The sequence below is a fragment of the Galleria mellonella genome, unplaced genomic scaffold (assembly GCF_026898425.1).
Source record: "Galleria mellonella isolate WM207_F2 unplaced genomic scaffold, CSIRO_AGI_GalMel_v1 utg266, whole genome shotgun sequence".
In the NCBI taxonomy this organism is placed as follows: domain Eukaryota; kingdom Metazoa; phylum Arthropoda; class Insecta; order Lepidoptera; family Pyralidae; genus Galleria; species Galleria mellonella.
Genome location: NW_026442061.1, coordinates 2,483,229 through 2,503,433, shown reverse-complemented (window position 1 = coordinate 2,503,433; position 20,205 = coordinate 2,483,229). Strand labels below are relative to the sequence as shown.

General features: G+C 39.1%; 2 protein-coding genes across 2 annotated transcripts in view; one reads left to right on the top strand and one right to left on the bottom strand.

The window, feature by feature from the left end:
- Positions 1–7,453, top strand: part of LOC113516117 (frizzled-10) — a 34,614-nt gene extending 27,161 nt beyond the window's left edge. Inside the window, exon 2 of the mRNA XM_026900488.3 lies at positions 5,932–7,453. Coding sequence (XP_026756289.1) covers positions 5,932–7,311 — 1,380 coding nt within the window. The 3' untranslated portion in view covers positions 7,312–7,453. The remainder of the gene's footprint in view (positions 1–5,931) is intronic.
- A 2,361-nt stretch (positions 7,454–9,814) lies between these two features.
- The window catches only part of LOC113516258 (Golgi-specific brefeldin A-resistance guanine nucleotide exchange factor 1), a 39,424-nt gene continuing 29,033 nt past the window's right edge, over positions 9,815–20,205 (bottom strand). Inside the window, exons 24-30 of the mRNA XM_052895208.1 lie at positions 19,948–20,029; positions 19,431–19,516; positions 18,500–18,685; positions 17,235–17,981; positions 16,777–16,876; positions 15,143–15,558; positions 9,815–13,459 (exon numbers count right to left, since the gene is read on the bottom strand). Of these exons, the coding sequence (XP_052751168.1) occupies positions 12,920–13,459; positions 15,143–15,558; positions 16,777–16,876; positions 17,235–17,981; positions 18,500–18,685; positions 19,431–19,516; positions 19,948–20,029 (2,157 nt within the window). The 3' untranslated portion in view covers positions 9,815–12,919. The remainder of the gene's footprint in view (positions 13,460–15,142; positions 15,559–16,776; positions 16,877–17,234; positions 17,982–18,499; positions 18,686–19,430; positions 19,517–19,947; positions 20,030–20,205) is intronic.

The window sequence follows — 20,205 nt, the reverse complement described above, 5'->3', positions numbered from 1 at the left end:
AAAACGAAAATTACCCTATTATATACCATAGTAACAAGTCGTTAAAAATTGTTTTAAAAAACCAAACAATAGATTACATTGTTAAAAAATCTACTGAAGTAGCAAACACATATGCATCAGTATTAACCGAAGTGGATATTTATTTAATCGAATAATGCCAGCATTACTGAGAACTTACTCAATGGATTAGCTAATGTAAACAATCTTAATAAAAACAAAAATGTACGCGTTTACACATTTGAAACCTTGTGCTGTGGGAATAAGTTCGAAAATTATTTAACGAAATCTTAGATTGATAGAGAAATAGTTTGTATAAAGATTTATTTGTTATTTTTTTATTTTCAAAGCTATAAGGTACAGTTTTGTCCAGCAACATTTCTGTACGTACAGATTATCTGAATATTTGTATCAATGGAACCCTTGTATGTGATCCGAAGCATCCAAAACCACTTATGAGTGTAAACGTTTGTTAAGGGGATGCACTTCGTTTAGAAATATGTCTAGCCTTATTTTTTTTTTAATGGATTAAGGCAACTCAAGTTCAGTCCATTGTTCCTACAGAAATTTAATCAAAATCATTTGTGTTGTTTAATTTAAAAATCAAAATAAAATAGTAAAAACTAATAAAATAAAGCGAAATTGTTTGTTTGAATGCGTTTATTTCTGGAAATATCCGTCGGATTTAAAAAATACTTTTTGCATTTGTCAGCTCACTTCTTGACGAAGGTTGAAGGCTATTTAACATCACGATGCGATCACAGGCGAAGCCACGGGATACAACTAATTTTAAATAAGTACTAATAAAATCCATACCAAATAACATGTAGGTATCTATGTAGTTATAAAGATTTATTATCTACTTAGGAAAATTTATAGCACAATCAAATAGGTATTTATAATCATAAATAATATTTAATTCCGTCCAAATATTTAATCAATTAGTCATATTTCTCGTTTATTGGTAGTCGTTTAATGATTATTTTTCGTTTATTTTTTTTATTTGCACTAATTTTTACTTATTTTTTCACGTTTTCTATTTAAGAGCTGCGCTCTTGCCACTCACTACAATTTTCAGCAAGTCTCTTCACCTCTTTATACGACACGACACCAACTTTTACCTTAATCTTATATAAGTAGTTTATGTTGTTATTTTATATATAAGCATATTATGACTATGTAAATTCTTTATGCAACTTATAATGGCAAACAAGCTGGCGGCCCACCTGATTGAAAGTGGTAACCGTCGCCTGTAGACACGAGCACTACCATGGACATAACAGAGTATATTGTTTCGCCCATGATACCCCCCATGCGTTGCCATTCCTGAGGACTCTTGAGGAGTAAGGATTTATTTGGTTAATTTAATAGATAAACTGATAAAATTATTTATACTCGTAACATTTATATTATAAATAAAAATATAAATTACACGTCTGAGTCGTCTTGCCCTTAACAAAAACATCTTAAGTGGAGCCGACCTGGGCCCAAACCTTTCTAAAGCGCAAACACAACTGTTTACTTACAATTGTTGGCTTGAAACTGACACGTTTAAATATAAAAAAAAAAAAAACTTCACGTTGTGCGCAATCTACCGTACTATAATGGGATTTAAGCTCCGGTACACTGTTTGTTGTATTTAGTAATCCTTATTTAAAAAAAAAAAAACAATCTATAATGTAAAAAAAAGTAATAAATACTTATGTCTGCAGGAGATATTCTTCATTAATAGATTTTTAGTGAGTATAGTTTAAAAATATTTTTTAAACTGCGTATTGAAAATTATAAATAGGTATTAATGGTTAAAAATTTTAATTTCATGTAATAAATACATTGATCATCATGGGGAACGTAGGCCTCCCCCATAGACTGTCATAAGGACCGTTTCTTAATGCAATTTACCACATTAGAGGGATTTTGCCAGTAGTTGCCACGCTTAGCAGGCGGCTTGACAACCGCAGTTTGGTTTTTGGTTTTAAAAGGAGCGCTGCTGGCCTCGACTATTAAGTTCCCTTAGTTGCCTCTTACGACACCCACGGAACAGGAAGGAGTGGCCCATTCTATGCTGGGACCACACAGCAATTATATTACATTCTATTATTTGTGTCTACTTTATTACTGTGTAAATGTAGTAATAGTAAGTAAACGGGAAAAAATACTAACAGATAAAATTCTTCAAGTCCGACTGGGTTAATTTTAAATTTGCAAGCAATTACACATACACACACACACACACACGCACACACAAACACAGACACACATTTACGCACACACTTTTTTTTTTAAATTAACATGTAGGCTACTGTATTTAAATTATATATATACATATATATATATATATATATATATATATATATATATATATATATATATATATATATATATATATATATATATATATATATATATACACATTGGATGGGTATCCATATTACACATGCCTATTAAGAATAAATAAATAAAAAATACCGCGTAATATACAAAAAAAAAAAAGAAATGTCCTGTCTTTGTTCAAATCCGTTAAAAAGTATCATTACAAACGACTAGGTTACATAGATAAAACAGTAAATTTCACCGAGAATATTTCTCATAAAGATATTATGTACTATAAATCAAACATTTCAGTTTGATTCCCGTGAACTTAATTGGCCAAACTACATCAAAGGCCGGGAGCTGAATGATCAAAGAGTTACACGCGCAATGTAACATAAACCGTGTTTTCAAAAACACATTTTAATTGAACCGGCCTTCGCTCTGATTAGTCACTCTTTGATCCTAATCTTTTAGTTTTTTAAACGGATGCTACCCATCAGTATGGAAAATTAAATAGAAACTAGACACTGACGTCAGTATGCATTAATATACAACGTTATTACTGCTATAGTGTTTTATAAAGGCGGTAATGGTAACCCCGCTTGAGCTATTTGCGTGGTGAATATCGGGGAAGGATAATTGAGGTTGAAGGGTCGACTGGCACATTGTATTGAACATCATAACTTTCAAGAAAAAAGCATACTCCTTTTTAAAAGCCTGGCAGCACATCTGCGATGCCTTTGGTATTGCGGGTGCTTATAGGCTGCGGTGGTCACTTACCATCAGGTGAGCCGCATATTCGTTTGCATCCTGTGTTATAATAAAAAAAAAAAAACAGAAATTAACCTAGCCCCGTCTAACCGTGAGGATGAGCATTCTCTAGTTTAGGGGAATAGATTGTTGTAATGGGGATCTAATAGCTCTATTGCTACCAATTTGGGTTTATAATAGGGTTATCAGGTCGACCTCCATACAGTTCTCCCTGGTAACCATCTTGGTTAATTTTTGGGGAATAAGTCCCGATGGACCAAATGATCTGGTGACATCACATATCATCCCTCATTGGTGTCCATATCATCAAAATATACCGATAGTACAGCTGGGGTTACCATTCCATTATCAGCCATTCAGACATTCTCTAGTATGAAGAGACTGTATTCGTTATACACAAAAGCCGACGTAGCCTACCGGATGAAGGCTTTACGTAATCTCGGAAGTACGAAGCAAGTGATAATCATTTTTTAAATGATTATCCAAATTTAAATGATTATCCATTTTTGAAATGAAAAATCCAAAGATTTAGGCTAGAATTCGGATTAAGATCATCGGGATCCTAAGTTTGAATCTCGCTCCTTTTACTAATAATCCAAAATTACTACCAATTACGTATCTAGGAAGATATTGTCGAAAAAAATATTTTGACCGTGAGCACTCACATCCTACCTTACCGCCTACGCTACAGACTGATACCATATCTGACAGTGATGACTGATACACTGACAATAGTGGGCTTGCCCCTGAACCTATCTCCTACGGATACACTTGATAAAATGTGGGCAAGACATGAAGGTCCCGAGATCGTTTGTAACAATGAAAATATATTTATTTATTTATATTTTATTGCACACAAAGATCACATTGTTATAAGTAATTTTGATTATAGATATACTTTTTATGCTATTTAGAATGGAAAACAAGCTGACGGTCCACCTGATGGACATAACAAAATATACTTTTTCGCCCATGATACCCCCCCATGCGTTACCATTCCCGAGGACTCAGATCATACTACAGGCGAGTTTAATTCTGAGGAAGTTCTCTTCCTACAAACCTGAAATGGAAAGGAGAAATTGCTGGCAGAGTATGTGTAGGTGCAATATAAAAATATACAGAAATTTACTTATGCTTAGTCACTCTACCATAATTATTAAGAGCTTTTCTTTAATAAAGTTTCAAAATTCATATTTAACACTATACGATTGCTGTAAATTGTCACAATTATCCTTTTTCTCGCCATAAACTTGACCAGAACATCGAAAGGCCAGAGATTTTTTACCGAAACCAAATTCGTCTCAGTGGACGCCGAAACTCGTAATCCTAAGGCCGGTTCTGTGAATAGTTTTTGTGGCCTGTGGCGTCAACCGTTCGACAATTATACGCGACAGTACCCAACAACCATCCATTGAAAAAGTTAAGGCCTTATAGGGAAGCTTTGGCATGAAGTGAATTAAAATAAACGTACTTGTAAGGAAGTATGTACTTTGCAGTTGATACTAATAAATTATAGCGTGAAAAGAGATTGTTACTAATGAGGTTAAACTGCTATCAATATACTCTATAAGGTTGACCTTCACGCGGTTCTCTCTTGAAACCGTCATGGTTAATTTTAAACAATTGTCAGTACAGTAGCTCAAGACCATTCTTTATGGCAATCTATGGTTCCCCCATAGACTAACATACTGTAATCTTTACCTATCTCACTGGTGCCCTGCTAACATATACTAGTAGCATAGACGGGGTTGTTAAATTAAAAATTATAGTGAAAAATTATAGTTGTGTTTGCATGGCTGTGTTTCGGTTTGAAGGGTGGGATATGGCGTGAATTTACTGGGTACAGAGGAATAACACCTGAGTCCTGAAATGGTAACGCATGGGGGGGTATCATGGGCGAAACAGTATACCCTGTTATGTCCACGATGCTGCTCATGTCTATAGGCAACGGTTACCATTTTCATCAGGTGGGTCGTCAGCTTGTTTGCCATTCTAAGTTGCATAAAAAAAATCAAAACTGATCGTTTAGGCAATATATATACATATAAGACTATATTTCAAAATTTTCCATCAGGTGGGCCGTCAGCTTGTTTGCCATTCTAAGTTGTATAAAAAAAAATCAAAACTAATCGTTCAGGTAATATATGTACGAGTACATATTAGACTATATTTCTAAAAGTTTATCCTTTCAGATAAAAAAGACTTTTCCAAATCAATTTAGAACGGACGTAGTTATAAGGTAACAAACAAAAAAATACGACCGAATTGAGAACTTACTTCTTTCTGAAGTCATAAAAAAATGTTATTAAAACCAAAAAGACTCGTGTAATCTATCTTTTAATTAGGACTATTGGTATATACCTGTTACCTCTTCCGTAACGAATAACTTCCAATTACATCTATCATACATAATTTCGTTAGAATCAAATTAGAGGCCACCAAACTTGATGTTTTATTTTGTTCCGTGACATCCGTCAGCGTTTAACCAAAAAACAAGTCTCAGCATCGACCTTGCCATTGTCTCTCAACCCGTCATTTGCAAGTTTTTGTTTTCACCTCCGATTTCAATGTTCCAAGCTCGAAACCTGCCCTTTGTGAATGTTTACTGTTCAAAGTCCAATACAATTTAGCACACACGCAATATATTATAAAATATTAAGTTATTGTTCAGATTCACAAATAAAAATATTGCTATAACTAAATTTGATGAAACAAGAATGAATGTAGTAATTTAAGAAACTTTTCTTCGAATATAAAAGGATTAATACAATGCAGTTTACGTAAATAAAATCGTAGTTATAATTATCGACTTTCAAAAATCATCTAAAATTTTTATTGTCTTTGTTCCAGATGGTCGCGTTTGCCGGTATTTTGGCCAGCGGATGTTCAGTCCACGCTCGCTTCCTGCTGTGCTCTGCGTTCACCCCACTCTGCACCGAGCAGGTCTCTGGCTCCGTGAGCGCTTGCAGAGCGCTCTGCGATACCGTCGTCGACGACTGCAAAGAACAATTGAAACTGCTGAACCCCGGCATCACACTTGATTGCTCGGTTTTCCCCAACAGAGCCGACAGAAAACTCTGCATGAGACCGCCTAACGCGAGCGAGCTAGAACCTGAACCGCCGCCACCGCCCCGATGGTTTTTCCAGGAACACGAGCTAAGGGAACACGGATGTCCACCCGCGTACACCAGAGCGCCGACCGGGGAATGCTGGCCGGCGTGCGGCCAACACGCTCGGTACACCCAGGCCGACAAGAGATCGGCCGAAATATGGATGACGACGCTCGCCTGGTTCTCACTCCTGTCGACTTCTTTCGCCCTGCTGACATTCTGTGCGGAACCGTCGAGATACCGGTACCCGGAGAGACCGGTGGTCTGGATGGCTGCGTGCCACACAATAGTGGCTCTCTCGTACGTCGCGAGGAGTTGGCTCGGCGCGAAAGTAGTGTCCTGCGCTGGTGATACGCTCGCCGTCGACGGCCTCGCGGCGCCAACGTGCGTCGCATTCTTCGCACTCACGTACTACTTCACGCTGGCTGCAGACGCGTGGTTCGCGAACGCGTGCGTCGCATGGTACTTGACGGCGGCAAGCGAGTGGTCCGGCGAGGCGCTCGAGCGTGCTGCGGCTTACCTACACGCGGTCGCGTGGGGCTGGGCCGGCGCCTGGACGGCAGCGGCACTCGCGCTACGCCGCGTCGCCGCCGACGAGCTCACCGGCACCTGCGGCGTCGCGGACGCGGCCGCCGCCGCTCTCATCGGCGTACCACGTGGCGCGCTGCTCGTCACGGCGCTGGCGCTCGCGGCGGGCGCAGGCCCTGGTATAATGAGAGTGCGGCGCGCGCTGGACTCGAGGGGCGCGAAGAGGGTGGGCAGGCTGGCGGCGCGCGCGGCGGCGGCGGGCGCGCTGTACCTGGCGGTGGCGGCGGCCGGCACCGCCGCGCGGGTGCTGGAGGCGCGCGCTCGGCACGCTCAGGGCGAGCTGGCGCTGCTGGCGGCGCGGGAGGCGGGCGGCGGCGCGGCGGGCGGCGGCGCGGCGGCGGCGGCGGCGGCGGGCGCTTGGCTGTGGGCGGGCGGCGGCGCGGCGGCGGCCGCGTGGGCGTGGTCGCGCAAGTCGGGCGCGGTGTGGGCGCGCGCGCTGTGTCCGCCGCGCAAGGCTCCGTGCTGCGAGCCGCCGCTGCTGCGCCCGCATCACCCCTACTACAAGCGCCCGCTACCCGTCTCAGCGGTGTGACCGCTGTGACGTGTCAGAGACTGTAACCCCGTGTGCCTTACGGTGCCTCTGCCTTCTGTGAAGGCGCTCTCGATTGTAAATAGTTCTATGTACATAATTATTGTAATTTTATATAAAATATACTGTTGATTTTTATACAAAATTCCGTTTTATTTGTCATCTCGTTCTACGGGCCTGTTTCATCTTATTACAAAAACACAGATTGAAGCGAATACCCAAGTTAATACTAGGAGTAAATCGAGATCATAGCACTCCTCATTACAAAACGAAGGTTACCACTGAATCATAGATTATCTGTAGTCTAAAGATAGATCTCCAATATACTTAGTTTATCTGTGATCTAAGATCAAATATATCCTTTTAAGGTTATAATCTATCTTGTATTAAAATAAATAATGATCATTTTTATATTCCTTCTTCATTAATAGTGCCACAGGTTCTTCTCTTAAATTATAAGTACTAATTGATAAATTAGTTTACGTAATATTTTCATAAATTATTTGAATTTTTATTCCTTTACACTACACAATTTATAAATATTTAAAATAAATAATCATGTCTATAGACGACGGTTAATACTGCCCATCAGGTGTGCGTTAGCTTGTTTGCCATTCTACATGTTCTTTTGATAACGTAAAACGTGCAATTACTATATAATGACAGAAATTAAATGGGATATAGCAATAAAATTACAGGGTCAAAGGCATAACACCTTAATCATGATGATGATGACACAGTCGTTAACTGTCGACTGCTGAACATAGACCTCCCCCTTGGGAGATTTTACTAGTAGTTGCCACACATGGTAGGCGGGTTGACAACGGCAGTTTTTGATGATGTTTTGAAACGAACATTGCTGACTAACCCTCGATCATTAAATTCCCTAAGTCGCCTCTTACGACACCCACAGGAAATGAAGGGGTGGCCCATTCTATACCGGGACCACACGCCTAATCACTATCAATGAAATTACTATCATGATTAATTCTTGATGAATTCTATGATGGGCTAACTGGCTTGTTTTCATTCTCATCTATCACCCTTCACTGGTGCTCCGCCAGCGTATCCCGTTAGCGCAGGCGGGTTTACCATTCCATTTTCACCCATCAAAAAAAAAAAATAGTCATTTGTGGGGCCTTCCCTTGTTAGTAATACGGAACACCAGTCCTATTACTAGCAATATACCTTGTCTTCAGGTGGTCTCCCGTGGAAACCATCACGCTGAATTCCAAGTGTATTTATCACGATGGACTAACTGGTTTGCCTTTTTATTATTACCTATCATCCCTCACTGGTGCTCCGCAAGCGTATACCGATAGCGCAGGCGGGGTTGCCATTCTATTCTGGTGCCTCGCTAGCGTATCCCCATAGCGCAGTCGGGGTTACCATTACGACCACTCTATTATCTCAGGAGCAGTCTTAAACCGTCTATGGTACTTTATGCCCCCTAGTTTGCACTTTATCACCAAATATATATACTCTATATGCCCATTAGAGCAGGCATCCGGCCACCCGTATCAAATAGCGAAGACGGAATACCTGAACAAATGCATTTCCAACTATAAAAATTATCAGCCTTTAAAAAGAAACTGCCTAGTGATTTATTGATTAAACATTATTATTACTATATATAATCTGTGGCAAATAATATATAATTTTTGAGAGTATTCATCAGAGAACCAAGAAATTGACTTATAAAAAATATATTCGGTAGCCAAATAACCTTAAATTATAAAGTATGGTATACTAAGTCTATGCAAGTAACGATACAGAGATAGTTTTTTTTTATGGGTGAAAATGGTATGGTAACCCCGCCTGCGCTAACGGGGTAGGCTGGCGGAGCACCAGTGATGGGTGATAGATGAGAATGAAAACAGGCCAGTTAGCCCATCATGATGAATTCATCAGGAATTAACCATAATAGTTTCCAGGGAGAACCGCGAGGAGGTCGACCTGGTTGGGTATATTGCTAGCAATGGGATGCTGTTTCCATTACTAACAATCCCTTTCCCCCCTACAGAGATAGTTAAACGAATCAAATAATAAAAAACTGACAGACATAAGGAAAAACTGTAATTTAAATTAAAGAAAATATATATGAGGTCCATCACGGATGTCTGCAACACCAGGGTTATCACGTGCGCATTGCCGACACTAATGAAAACTTTAATGCACCATTTTTAAGAACCCCATACTGTAGTCTCTAGGGAAAACATCGGCAGGGAGCTCATACGGAGGAGGAGCGGATACAGAGGAAATAATACCTGAGTCCTCAGAAATAGCAACGTAATGGAGGTATTCATGAGTGAAACAGTACACTCTGTTATGTCCATGTTACTCCTCATGTCTATAGGCGACGGTTACCACTTTCCATCAGGCGGGCGGTCAGCTTGTCTGCCATTCTAAGTTGCATTAAAAAAATATATAAAGACTCGCTATATATATTCATTCTTACTCCAAACAAGCGGTAGAATACAAAGATTTAATAAAAAAAATGCGCCAATTTGATAAACACGTTTTATTAATCAATGTTAAACATATATTACACTGCTATTACAATAGTTTGATATATCTCTCTATACACATTAAAATAATTACACAATTTACATGTTTTCCCTTATATTTAACACAGAATAGTAACCCTGAAACTTTTGTAGTGTGACAATATGATTCTGGGGCGCCATTGCTCTAAATTCTATTTTTAAAATTGAAATTTCAATTTGATATCACAAAAGAAAATATTCTAAGGACCAATGTGAACTAATTTTCTAATTTAAGTCAAATTTATTATAATTTTAACTTTTGATAGTCCATAAAATGGTTATTTTGAGAAATAGTTAAAATATTAAGAGTAAAAATTTAGAGAAATAGCACCTCAGAATCGGCTCCAATGTTTTATATATAAAACTTAAGTAGCATAAAAAGTCGATCAAGAAGTAAACATTTTCTAAACCCATCATCGTCATCATCGTCATCATCATCATCACATCAACCGGTAACTGTCCACTGCTGAACAAAGGCCTACTTCCATTAGGGGAATTTGCTAGCAATTGCTACGATTGACAAGCACCGTAGTTAGGTTTTGGTGATGTTTTATTAAATTCCCTTAGTCACCTTTTTGGACACCCACAGATAATTTAATAAAATACATATATATATATATATATATATATATATATATATATATATATATATATATATATATATATATATATATATATATATATATATATATATATATATATATATATATATAATTTTGACTTTATAAGATGTTCATTGAAATTGTACACTAAACTTATTGTGCCATTTACGTATGCAAGGGTTGGGTTTTGGAAGTATGTAGGTGGTCATCGACTTTTCATGCTGTACCAGACATAACATTGAAATGTACGATATAGTTTCGCTGTGTACATGCTCTAATCAATTATAGTTATTAAATTAATAAATACATAAAAAAATAGCCTGGAATGTAAACATAATATAGATGTAATCCGTATAATAAAATACAATCTATTTGTAGGCCGTTTAACATTTAAATTTATAAATTATTCATAAAAAGAAATTAATAATTTTTTTAAAAATCAATTTTATAAAACAAAGTATTTTGTCTCATTCTAACAATATGATTGAAGAAAAATGAGGTAAGACTAGTAGATTAAAATAAACTCATTAGAGTACTCACATTCTCATTAATGGTAAGATGTACGTTGATGTCAAATATAAAACAATAATTTCATGACATTTAACAAGTTGTAAATACTTTTTTTTTATACCACTGAGTTGGCAAACAAGCATACGGCCCACCTGATGGTAAGCGGTTACCGTACCCTATATACACAATAGTTAGAAATAAATCTATTCAATATTGAGACGTATTTCAAATTATTATTTTTTTCCACTAATAAACACGTTTTATCCTTGTAAAACTAATCCAGTATTTCCATTATTGATCTTAAATGTATTCAGTAATATCTGGTTATTATAATTTAAGAGTCACCGTTACATTTCTAGTTAGTTTAATTTACAAAATCCCACTAAATAGACTTTACCACAACTGAGACATACATTATTGGACAAAACCTCTGTCAGAACTACGCCATATTATCTTGTAACACGTATCGACACAACTACATATTTCATAAAATATAATAACAACTTTATTATATAGGGAAAAAAGTGGTAATTTCATTGCACTAAGTTGATCAATAGTTTTATATGAGTTTATGGCAACACAGTTGTTATTTAAAGACATATAATGGTAGTTTTTTTTTGTGTAACTTTTACTCGCGACTCAGTCCACGACATTGACCGGGACAAAAGGTAGTCTATGCCCTCCTCCACCGCATATAGTACATGTAAATAAATTTCATAGTAATTGCTTAAGCTGTTAAGGCGTTATGAGGTAACAAACAAACACACTTTCCCATAATATTAGTAAGTGTATACTGATGACAAAAATTCATTCTCAGTAATTCGAGGGACGAATTAATTTTTTTTTTACTTAGTCTGTTCACCTGATGGTAAGTGGTAACCCACTGGTAATTAACAAAGTCCAGAGACATGGCTCAAATATAGTTGATTATTAAATTTTTTTTTAACACAGGGGTAAAGGAGTTTGCGGCTCACCTGATGGACTCAGGTGTTATTCCTCTGTACCCTGGAAATTCACTGCCATATCCCTTTAAACCGAAGCAACCATACAAACACATTGGTTAAGCCGTTAAGGTGCTAATAGTTAACAAACAAACAAACTCACTTTCACATGTATAAGTAAGGATTTATTGCTCACACTCAGTCCATTCTCTGTCTATGGGTTTTAACAGTATTGATATTTAATTGCCAAGTCATATTTCTGTTATTTTATTTTTTCGAGGCATCTTGCTATCGTGAAAGTTTACTAGTATTGTGTAAATTGACGTCTTTAGGATTGTTTTACTAAAATTATAAGCTACACTGTACGTTAATTAAAATAACCCATTTTTTAAAACCAGTGTCAGAATTCATAAATAGGATGTCAAAAAAGACTATTTATTTTTTCTTAGAAAAATTTTTTATATTACCAAAAACTAAAAAAAAATTCTTGAAAAAAAAAACCTGTACCAACGACACTATACAATACGAGGTATGTACATACTCAATATTAATTTTTTTTAGCACGTTTGTTCCGTTGTGGAACAGGCTAAGGTCGGAGACCATGCTGCCTAATTTTTTTAGTCCCTTGTAATAAAAACTATGTTAGTATGTGCAGTGCAGTAAGAAAATAGTTTATTTATTAAGAGGTTATTAAGAGGAGAAGAGAGAAGAGAGAGAGAGGAGAAGAGAGAGAGAGGAGAAGAATTGCCAATTTAGCACTGCACATACTGGGTTCGTCATATCTATACTTCCCGCCATAAATACTAACACTAGTTTTTAAGAAATTGGTTACCTTAATTAAGATACTGAATTAAATATAAAAAAGATGATAACAAAAATTGAAACATACCGATTGGCTTTGTAAATTGATTCCTTTGTGTCTACAATTTTTTTTTTTTATAAATACAATTTTAAATTATACAGTTCCATTTTTAAATTACAACCACGTACCTACGTCACACTCTGTAATGAGCTATCCCTCTTGCGATGACATCAACACGTCGAATACTTCCGCACTCTTTTCATTGACCGAACCAAAGTAGCTGGTGAAGTTAAATATACTTGAATCTGCTCTTACATTGTCTGTTGAACTAAATTGTGTCTTATTTCTGCTATGCATAGGTGTTGTATTAGCACTGAACGACTTTTGCTTATCTAGTACAGACAGGAGGGGATTATGTACATCCTTGTTCGAATCCGGTACAGTTTGGTCAGTGGGGGTCAAACTTTCCGGGTCATATAGGGTTGCCTCTTTTGGTGACACTTCCTTTACATCATTATATGGATTTGTTAAGTATTCTGCGTACAATTCACTGTGCTGCACGTCCTTGTCGTTGGGTACTATAATTTCTTGCGGGTCTTTATTTTGTGATATAAGCTCTATGTTGTAGGCAGTAGGTTCAGTTTTGAGCGGGTCTGGTTGCTGCTGCGTCTGTATGAGCTCTGTCGTCGTTCGCGGGTACAGTATTGGTATTTGAGACTGTATTGAAATGCCGATAGGAGTCGATATCATCTGGAAAATTAGAAAAATATCAGGAATTTATTTAATGTCCCGATTGAGTGTATTTCTAACTGCCTTCTGTGACGTAGTTAGATTTTTTTATACACAATTTGAAATGACAAACAAAATAGACGGTCCATCTAACAGGGATGGGCGGGGGGATTGTTAATAACTGGGTCTAAAAGCCCCATTGATTGAAGTATATCCTTGTACGACGTCCAGGAGGCTCCCTCTGGATACCACCGTGGTTAATTCTTGTGAAATTCGTCACGATGGACTACCTGACCTGCTTTCATCCTTACCTATCACCTCTCACTAGTGCCCTGCTAGTATATACCGATAGCTCATTATCACATATTAAAAAATCGACCACCTGACAGAAAGAAGTAAACGCCTATAGGTATGACGAGCACTGTGTTTCACTTCTTGAAGAATAAATCTTCTGTTTTCGTACTCATGAGTCAGTGTTAAGTAATTTCACTGCCGTATCTCAACATTTAAACGGAAACACAGCATGCAAGCATGCTGTTTAGCAGCACGATTAACCCTTTGCACTCCGTTGTTGCTGTATTTGCGACATTAAAATGCTGTCAGTTTTTCTCACATTGGGTTTGCTGGAAGAAATCTCTTTTGGAGATAAGCTCACCTTTTTTTTTTATACAACTTAGAATCGCAAACAAGCTGACGGCCCACCTGATGGAAAGTGGTAACCGTCGCCTATAAACATGAGCAGTACCATGGACATAACAGAGTATACTGTTTCGCCCATGATACCCCGCATGCGTTGCCATTCCTGAGGACTCAGGTGTTATTCCTCTGTACCCTGTAAATTCACGCTATATCTTCCGCCACCCTTCAAACCGAAACACAGCTATGCGAACACAACTGCTTTACGGTTGAAACACGAATGGGACAGAGGTACCGACGCAAACAACTATTGTACAAAGTCTCCCTCTGGTAAAAGTCTTCGTTTCGTGTTGTACATTTTACAACTGATTGTATCCTACGGCTTTGCCCGAGTGAGTTATAGTAAGATATTTACCATAAACGGTCCAGTTGTGTCATAAAGCAAAGCGATAGGAACTCATCAAATTTATGATGTCAAGTTGAATTTGGTTTTTTGTACAACTTGGAATGACAAATTTATTTACTCGATCAACTGGGTAAGCTTTAGTCTTTAGCTTTAATGATGTAAGGATGCCATGGACAGCGGCTACCATCATCTACAGACATGACCAGCACAAATTACCAATAGGATTTGCTCCACAAAACAATAACAGCTACACTTCGAAAGTGACAAAAGCAATATGGGAGCAACAGGAAATCGAATGCTAATAAGAATTCAAATCAAATGTAGCGAAGATATAGCGTAGCATACACACAAAAATAGTATAGACGAATTGGGAATCTGCTCCTCTTCAAGCGACTTCAAAAATAAGATATTCAATTCGATTGTCTTTTTTTTGTTTGTTACCTCACAGCTGCGTTAGTTGTAAACCGATTTGGAAAATTCTTTTTTTATCTAAAAATAAATACAGATTGGACATATCCTATAGACATTTTATCAAAATCGATTCAGTAGATTAGTTTTTAAGTAAAAACAACAAGTTTTGCCACAATTAAAGTCGGTTTTTTTTTTTTGTAAAACAATCTTATCGTTCGAAAATCGCTCGATGTGTAAACTTAACAACTCACCTCATTTAAAGGCTGCAGGAGCACAGAAGAAGTCAACCCGGTTTGGTCGTACAAAGGATTACGGATAGGTACCATGCCGCTTATTGGTGTCGGCGTCACCAACGTTGACGTGTTGGACGCCGACGGCGGAGTTTGGCTTAGATTTATAGGAGAATGAACACTTTGTGAACGTGTCTGAGCCTGACTGGACGGTTGGACAAAAGGTTGGCCCGCATTCTGGTGTGATGGTTGTGTAGGTGGTGTCAAAATGTGGGAATGTTGGGACAAATGTTGGTTTAAAGGTTGGCTCAAACTTTGCGTTGAAACAGGTAGAATGGTGGGCGTACTGGGTCCGACTGGCACCAATGTTGGTAACGTTGGCGGCAGCGTTGGCTGCATGTGACTCGGCAGTCCAGACGGCTTGGTGTTATCCTTTGCTGGAATATGCAATAAAGAAAGATTGCTTATTCATTACTAAAACTAAATCATGCCACACAATGGAGAGTGTATGGAAATAGCTCAGTTAATACGATGTCTGTATCTGGTGTCCTTATGAACATATATGTTCAAGCCTGAAAAAAATAACAATAAGTAAAAACAACTTATATATAACCAGTACCTTCAGAAATAATATTAAGAAAAAGTTTTTTTTTTTTTTTATATACAACTTAGAATAGCAAACAAGCTGACGGCCCACCTGATGGAAAGTAGTAACTGTCGCCTATACACATGAGCAGTACCATGGACATAACAGAATATACTGTATATATACGCCCATGATACCCCCTATGCATTGCCATTCCGGAGGAGTCAGATGTTATTCCTCTGTACCCTGTAAATTCACGCCATATCCCTTCACACCGAAACACAGCCATGCAAACACAACTGCTTCACGGTAGAAACACGAATGGGACAGAGGTACCCAAGCAATCGACTTTTGTACAAACTAACTAACATCTACCAGAGGGAGACTTTGTTGGACCACCAGCTTGTTTGCCATTCTAAGTTGTATAAAAAAAAATCTCTTTTACCTTCTACTACTGGCTTGCGAGATTTTTTATCGAAGTGACAAAACCAAACACCAACAAAATTAATTTTAAGATATATATTTTAAAATTATAATAGTTGAGTACTAAAAAACTTGGTCATATTTTGAAACTGTGATTTAAATTTAAAATAAAACAAATTATGTTTCCAGCCAGTAATTGTTTTTTATCATTTTTAAATAATGATTTTTACACCGATAGTTATTGTCACAAATCCCAACCATGAAAATTAAAACTCTATCATTATGTCAGCCATTAACTGTCCACTGCTGAATATAGATCTCCCCTTGGGGGGGATTTGCCAGTTACCACGTTTAGCATACGGGTCGGCAAACGCAGTTAGACTTTGATATTTAAAGAGGGAAGCTGCTGCCCATCCCTCGACCATCAAACAAAAAAAACTATAAACTAATACACTATAATCCTGTGTAATTTTCGAAATTCATATGTAAACAAAACTAATATAGTTATGCTTGCATGATAAGTAAACGATAAATTTAATGTTTCCTTTGCTATGAAAAAAATAGTTAAAAAAAAAATGGCAATATGGCGGGAATTTCTATATTCTTGGATGGGCTTTAAAGACCTTATACAGAATAAAATAAATACCTTCGGGGAATAATTCTTCTTTCAAATTTGGCAGGAACTCTCCAATCTTGTCCCACGTTAAATACCAAAGGTCGTTGTACCCATCTCCATTGCTGAATATCTACAATATTAAAAATATAATTATTGTTTATTCCTATATATGGTTATTGATTGAAATAAATATTGCGAGGGGACAAACAGGCCTATTGTCAGAAGACTCTGTCGATCTTCTCGCGATCAATTCTTGGTAGATTCGTTCCTCACTGGTATCCCGCCAGTGTTTAGCAATAGCACAGGAGGGTTACCATTATATTTTTATCCCACAAGCGAGTGTGCGAGTGAGTAGTGAGCTAGTGACCTTGACGGAGTGAACTAGTGACCTGCAGCTCCAGCACGCGCGCCCACAGCGCCGCGAACGAGTAGGTGTGCGAGTGAGTAGTGAGTAGTGAGTAGTGAGTAGTGAGTAGTGAGCTAGTGACCTTGACGGAGTCCATGACGAGCAGCATGTTCTTGAGCGCCTCGAGCGCGGCCTCGGTGAGCGCGTCGTGCGCGGGCGGCGCCAGCAGCGCGCGCTGCAGCTCCAGCACGCGCGCCCACAGCGCCGCGAACGAGTAGGTGTGCGAGTGAGTAGTGAGTAGTGAGTAGTGAGTAGTGAGTAGTGAGCTAGTGACCTTGACGGAGTCCATGACGAGCAGCATGTTCTTGAGCGCCTCGAGCGCGGCCTCGGTGAGCGCGTCGTGCGCGGGCGGCGCCAGCAGCGCGCGCTGCAGCTCCAGCACGCGCGCCCACAGCGCCGCGAACGAGTAGGTGTGCGAGTGAGTAGTGAGTAGTGAGTAGTGAGTAGTGAGTAGTGAGCTAGTGACCTTGACGGAGTCCATGACGAGCAGCATGTTCTTGAGCGCCTCGAGCGCGGCCTCGGTGAGCGCGTCGTGCGCGGGCGGCGCCAGCAGCGCGCGCTGCAGCTCCAGCACGCGCGCCCACAGCGCCGCGAACGAGTAGGTGTGCGAGTGAGTAGTGAGTAGTGAGTAGTGAGTAGTGAGTAGTGAGCTAGTGACCTTGACGGAGTCCATGACGAGCAGCATGTTCTTGAGCGCCTCGAGCGCGGCCTCGGTGAGCGCGTCGTGCGCGGGCGGCGCCAGCAGCGCGCGCTGCAGCTCCAGCACGCGCGCCCACAGCGCCGCGAACGACGCGCGCGCGCTCAGCGCCGCCAGGTGCTGCAGGAACACCTGCCGCCACGGCAGACGACGACACACGATATAATATTTACGACGTATGATATGCGCGGCCGAGATATGCATTTATTTGTTACATGTACTATAAAAAAATGTAATGTACATGTAATATAAAAAATGGCACGTTTTGTTTTGATTTAAAATATACATGAGTCAAATTTAGTTAGCCAAATGGCAAACTGACTAAATATTGGCATGTATTTTTACACACAATGCCCTATCTATATAATTAAGATTTTATTTTCGAATTACTGATTTGAATACCGAACATGTACGATATTCAATATAAAATTAAATTTGGAATGTTATAGTTAATTAAATGTAGAGTTTGTGGCGGGAAATTGGGCTGAAAAAAATTTTAATTATCAATTTGAATATCGAACACGCGTGACATTAAATTTAGAATCTTTTAAATATAGAAAAGCTGCAGAGTTTTTTAATAATACTGTAAAGAAGTTGTGAAGATTGTTGCGCGAGAGGCGGGCAGCACGTGCAGGGGATCGCGGGCGTACCTTGCACATGATGGTGTTGGCGCGCGCGGGCAGCAGCGGCGCGGCGGGCGGCGGGCGGCGCAGCAGGCGCTCGAGCAGCGGGAACAGCACGCGCTGGAAGCACGCCTCCCAGCCGCCCGCCGCCAGCCCCGCCAGCCCCGGCACCAGCAGCGCGCGCTGCAGGTACGCGATCGCGCTGTTCGCCACCTGCACCGCCATCGAATCACGACCTTACTCGCGTTACTCTTTACCGGATGCCTTCAAAAGTTTAGGCTAGTACCACATAATTTTTTTCTAAATTTTTAGAAAATAATTCAAAAAACGCCTGGCCACAAAGATAAGGCGTATATGCCGTGACCAGAGATGTCTTTGCGCGTAGCTGAAAGCCTCACTCAGTCCCTAGCCCTCAGTCAAGGGGAAATATGCCTCAGGCCGATCATCGACCACGGTAACAACTTCAACTGCAACAAAACTAAATTAAGCATTATTGTTTCAGCCATTAACTGTCCACTGTTGGACATGAGCCTTCCTCATAAGGGGAGTTTGCCAGTAGTTGCCACGCTTGGCAGGCGGGTTAACAACCGCAGTTAAGTTTTTAGAGATGTTTTATGAGAGACGCTGCTGCCCATCCCTCGCCCTCCGTTAGTCACCTCTTACGACACCCACGGGAAAGGCCTTCCTTTGCTATATTGGCCTATTCTATGCTGGGACCACACGACGTTAAATTAAGCATACCATGAATCGATTATTTTAATTTAAACACCAAACTACGAAACCAATTATGATAAAATTTCTATTGGACTAAACAGAAAATATATCCTTTCAGATAAAAAAAAAATTCCAATTCGGTTTATAATTAATGAAGTTCTAAAATTTGTTAAAGATAAAAAAATTACAATTTAATTCTGAACCTAGTCCTTTTTTGAAGTCGTCTAAAAACAAGATCCCTTACCTGTTTCCGTCTGTCAGTACAGAACTCCGCGATGCCTTGTAAGAGTGGCATCCACGCTACCTCCCACAGATCGTATTCCTCCGCACCTATATAAATAAAAAAAAAAACAAATTGAAATCCTTACTCTTTTTAAAGTCTGTTGTAAAGGTTGTAAATTACCCAAAATGCGGAATATTTATATGCAACCTTAAATGGCAAAAAAGGATAGATCACCTAATGGTAAATGGTACCAGTTACAAATTGGGACAAAATGTGTAACGATGTATCCCACTATCTTTCTAATATATTTAATAAAGATTTATATGAAGGGTCTTAATTGGATCAATAGAGTCCAGAACAATATTTTATTGAAAATTTGTCCATCTGCATGTTTGTTCTGGCTATTTCATTAATTTTCTTACTTCTGAAATCTACAACGTACGAAATAGCTGGCAAAAAAACTAATTTGTTAATAAAGATTTATTATGCATTATCACTAAGGTGTTATGCCTCTGTACTCTGTAATTGTGCACAATACCTTGTCCTTGGTCGGCTTCATCACGCCACCACTTGAAGATCTGGGCGGTGCGACTATGAAGCGTGTGCATTAGGTCCAGCAGCTAAAACATTATTGCATGAAAAAAAATTGATGAAAAGTGGCCATTTCTTATCCGGCTCGAAGGACCGTTTGGACAGCTCGCTGGAGAGTTGTCGGTGATTGTTGAAGCGAATATTGCAAAATTGAGAGCAAAAATTACACGGAGAATTTTAGAATAGCATTGTCACATACTAAATA